We start from the raw sequence: 4,358 nt of genomic DNA, 5'->3' as shown, positions 1-4,358 counted from the left end.
CACACTAGTAAAGGATAAGACACTTGATTCCCAAATAGACATTGAAACATGAGCTTGAATTCAACCATAATTATAAACATTTACCTTGATTGTTCGTAAAACCCAAGCAGGTGTTTTAATCAGTACAAAGCATATCCAGACAGAGCTCACCATACTCTCAATTCAGGATAATGATTCTTCAAAATCCTTGGATTTCAATAAGCACTACTTGGATTTGGCATGACATGCACTAAAATGAAATAATATGATATAGTTTTTAAATGAATAGCTATATATGTGTCAACAAGTAAAACTAGTAACTATGGCAATCCGTTTCACCCCCAACAAAAAAATTTCGGCCTTTACTTTTTTACAACTTCCGCCATCTACCGGTCACGTTCTAATTAAGTCTTCTAGTTAAAATTTTAGAGAATTAATTAGAATCTGACCGGTAGATGGCTATAGCTGTAAAAGAAAAAAAGGGCGGTTTTTTTTCGGGTAAAACGCATACTCGTATGGCAATCCGTTTTACTATGGCAATATGGCAATCCGTTTTACATAAAAAAAAAAAAATGGCGGAAAAAAAAAAAATCGCACTTTTTTCTTTTTTTCCGACACGTAGCCATCTACCGCTCAGACTCATTATTACTGGCGTAGGCAATTTCAGTCCATTGGATGCCATTTGCAGTTAGTTCAGTAGCGTGGATGGAGAATAACGCGTGGCTGGAGGAACAATTGAAAAATGGATAAGATAATACAACAAAATGATGGTAAGTATAAACATTATTATATTTGTTTTGAATTATTAATTATTGTTTATTAGATCAAATTATGGACCTGCTGGCTCAATTATTGCAACAGCACAAAATATTAGATAACAGCAAAGCTAAGGATGGTAAGGCCTAATACATAATGTTTCGTGCGGTCCTGGCACAGTGGCTATAGCCATACCTTCGTAGATAGTTACCTCGTGTTCGATTCCCACCACCCCCAACAATCCTTCCCTTCCTTAAAAATATCAACTCAAAAAAAAACAAAACAACAAAAACAATAATCACTCGTGCGTAAGGGATTGCTAGGCAAACCCGTGAATCTGGTGCAGATACACCAGTCGCACTTAAAGCTAAAACCAAAACCAAAACATAATGATTCTATTTATTTGCTTTTATTCATTTGTGTTTTTAGCTCAAAGTTTGAGTCTACAAGCTCAGCTAGGGGAAAAGAACAAATTGGAACGGAACAGTTTCCAAACAGTGAAGGAGGTTTTTCCAAACTCAAACCTAACTGAACATGAGGATGACTTGGCATTAGGCGAACACATTCAGGTACATAAACTTTTCAAATAAGAATTCAAAATAAGTATAGAATTTTAACAAACAATTATTTATTGTTTAGATATTCAGTCTACCACCTGACAGTGTGTTAAATTTAAATTCTGTTAGTGCTGCACAAAAAGAATCGTTAGTAATAAGCCCATGCAGTGAAGGAAGTGAACAATTGTGGGACCGTATTTGGGCTGAAAATGGGTGTGGTACGGAAACCAAGATATGGCACAAGTTCAACATGAAACATGGATTAGGTACTTTTCGGTTTTATGTCTATTGAAAAAGTATTTTTAATGCTATTATTTTGCATTCACAGAATTTAATTGGGGATCAAATCAAGTCTGGAAGTGTTACAGGATGGAAGAGTCAACCTACAGATGAAAAAACACTGAGAGTGCATTACCATTAAGGTATGAGGTAAAGTAATAGAGTATGCACATTGTCTAATGAGAAGTACCATCTTGTGTGAATGAATCTTGTATAACAGCAATCCTTTATAGTTCTGTCACAGCTAGAAGCCTCAAATAATTCTACTTCTCTTGCTAAAGAACAACTTGTCCTTTACGTTCAGAGTGTTGGTAAAGCTGAGTACTTAAATGGCCCTAAAGATGTTTCACTTCGCTGGCATTGCAGAGATGAACATCATACATGGACTCTTTAGGTATGAAAGGAATTTTCTTGAAAAAATTTTTGAATTTATAACGAAGCATTTCTCCTCCTTTTTGCCAACCATGTCTAAACTACAAAAATTTATCCGATAGGAAAGGATTTTCAGCATACTGGGAACACAACTATCAACAATGCAACATTCTACGGGTGCTATTTTATCATTCAAGAGCCTTATACAATGATTTTCATCTGCAATTTGTATGGCCTTTCCCAAGCTTCTGCCAGAAGTTGAATGTATGAGTCATGTAAGTCACATGAGCAACAATTGAGATGCTTAATGGTGTTGTTTTTCTTTTCTCAGTATAGGTTAATAGTAACATTGGATCTGAAAAGATTCTTGGTTGGGGCAAGACACTGAATAAATTGGAATGATTGGATGGATGACATGACGTATCTATACTTCATTCGGATTCCCGAGACGGTATTTTATATTTAAAAAATTGAAGTGCATATCTGGGCTCCCTTCCTTTCCGTAGCCCCGTTTCCCCTTGATTCGTAATAAGCCCGTAGGGGGTCATGCCCCTACTGTACGGTATATATAAAAACAACATATACCGAGGTTTGGAGGGCTCTGGCCGGAAAGGGGACGTGGGGTGCCGCTTAGTCCGATGATGTGTTCACGGAGGGTGACGTGGCTGCCCACAAATCCGAACTAAAGGTTAATCGCTCCTGTAAAAATGTTCCAAATCTTCAGCTCTTCTTCCGGCTTCTCTTAGCCAATCACCGGGTAATCTCCCCGGTGGGTCAACAAGGCAGTGTCTCCCCCTGCCTGGGTTGACGGCAACTTTTGAAAGGGCTATTGTGCCTTTTTAAAGTTGCAAAAATAATTGTGATGTGCAGAGAATTGTCAATAAATTTTTTTTTATAAAATGTTTTTGCAAAAGTTTTTTCTTTCATTGTCTGTGTTCACACATTACATTTATCAACTTTTTTTTAATTTAGCTTGCTCAATTCACCTTTATAGTTTATGCCACCTTTGATGGTAAGCATTGTTTCCATTGGTTTATCGTTTATCTGTAAGCATTCAATTATTATCCAGGGATCGAACCCTGGATGTTCGGCACACCGCGCCGGTGCTATACCAATGAGCCATAATCATATGATGTCAGGTTAGCTTTTTTCTAGTCGCTTGCGGACTTGCATTTACACTTTGAATAAAATTGAAACGTAGATCTCTATACATCTACTAAGGTTTGAACCCAGGGTAACAGTTACCGCAACTGAATGCTCTACCACAGAGCTATGAACCTTATGAAAGCTATAAAAAGATAAATATATACTTGTGAAAGACTACATAAACATCCTAGACTATAACATATGATATGCCATAATAGATATAATATGATAGATATATCTCGTGGCTCAATGTTAGAGCATCGGCGTTGCACGCTGAATGTCTGGGGATCGATTCCCACACCAGAAAACAATATACAAGTATAAAATAACTTCAGAAAATATCCAGGTATTACATGTTGTTCCTTGTCTAAGTTCAAGAATTCAAGAAGTGTAATAAATACTAATTGAATACTAACAGATAAGCGATACAACGGTGGCAAAAACCATAAAAATGAATTGAGCAAGCTAAATAAAAAAAAAAAAGTTGATAAGTGTAGTGTGTGAACAAAGCGAACACAGACAATGAAAATAAAAATTTTTGCAAAAACATTTTATAAAAAAAAATTTATTGACAATTCTCTGCACATTACAATTATTTTTGCAACTTTAAAAAGGCACAATAGCCCTTTCAAAAGTTGCCGTCAACCCAGGCAGGGGGAGACACTGCCTTGTTGACCCACCGGGGAGATTACCCGGTGATTGGCTAAGAGAAGCCGGAAGAAGAGCTGAAGATTTGGAACATTTTTACAGGAGCGATTAACCTTTAGTTCGGATTTGTGGGCAGCCACGTCACCCTCCGTGAACACATCATCGGACTAAGCGGCACCCCACGTCCCCTTTCCGGCCAGAGCCCTCCAAACCTCGGTATATGTTGTTTTTATATATACCGTACAGTAGGGGCATGACCCCTACGGGCTTATTATGAGTCAAGGGGAAACGGGGCTTCAGAAAAGAAGGGAGCCCAGATATGCACTTCAATTTTTTTAATATCAAATACCGTCTGGGGAATCCGAATTAAGTATAGCAATGTCATGTCATCCATCCAATCAATACAATTTATTCAGTGTCTTGCCCCAACCAAGAATCTTTTCAGATCCAATGTTACTATTAACCTATATTGAGAAAAGAAAAACAACACCGTTAAACACATCCATTGTTGATCATGGAACTTACATGACTCATAGATTCAACTTCTGGTGGAAGCTTGGGAAAGGACATACAAATTGCAGATTAACTTCATTGTATAAGGCTCTTGAATGATAAACTAGC

The 4,358-nt window shown here is 37.3% G+C and overlaps 1 protein-coding gene across 1 annotated transcript; it reads left to right on the top strand.

The window, feature by feature from the left end:
- Positions 1–710: 710 nt before the first annotated feature.
- Positions 711–1,814, top strand: LOC132088002 (uncharacterized). The gene is made up of 4 exons (XM_059495446.1): positions 711–874; positions 1,165–1,304; positions 1,375–1,558; positions 1,621–1,814. Exons 1-4 carry the CDS (start codon positions 811–813, stop codon positions 1,683–1,685), a joined length of 453 nt encoding a protein of 150 aa, XP_059351429.1. The 5' UTR covers positions 711–810; the 3' UTR covers positions 1,686–1,814.
- Positions 1,815–4,358: the final 2,544 nt, after the last annotated feature.

The sequence above is a fragment of the Daphnia carinata genome, chromosome 5 (assembly GCF_022539665.2).
Source record: "Daphnia carinata strain CSIRO-1 chromosome 5, CSIRO_AGI_Dcar_HiC_V3, whole genome shotgun sequence".
NCBI classification, from domain to species: Eukaryota; Metazoa; Arthropoda; class Branchiopoda; order Diplostraca; family Daphniidae; genus Daphnia; species Daphnia carinata.
Note: the sequence above shows the minus strand (reverse complement) of the source record. Positions and strands in the feature narration are given on the sequence as shown.

Bases quoted from the DNA above. Each gene is read 5' to 3' on its own strand.
- LOC132088002 (XM_059495446.1), top strand. From the start codon at position 811: ATGGACCTGCTGGCTCAATTATTGCAACAGCACAAAATATTAGATAAC. The intron at 875-1,164 runs GTAAGGCCTAAT...TTGTGTTTTTAG, and splicing joins TAACAGCAAAGCTAAGGATG to CTCAAAGTTTGAGTCTACAA. The intron at 1,559-1,620 runs GTACTTTTCGGT...TTGCATTCACAG, and splicing joins CAACATGAAACATGGATTAG to AATTTAATTGGGGATCAAAT.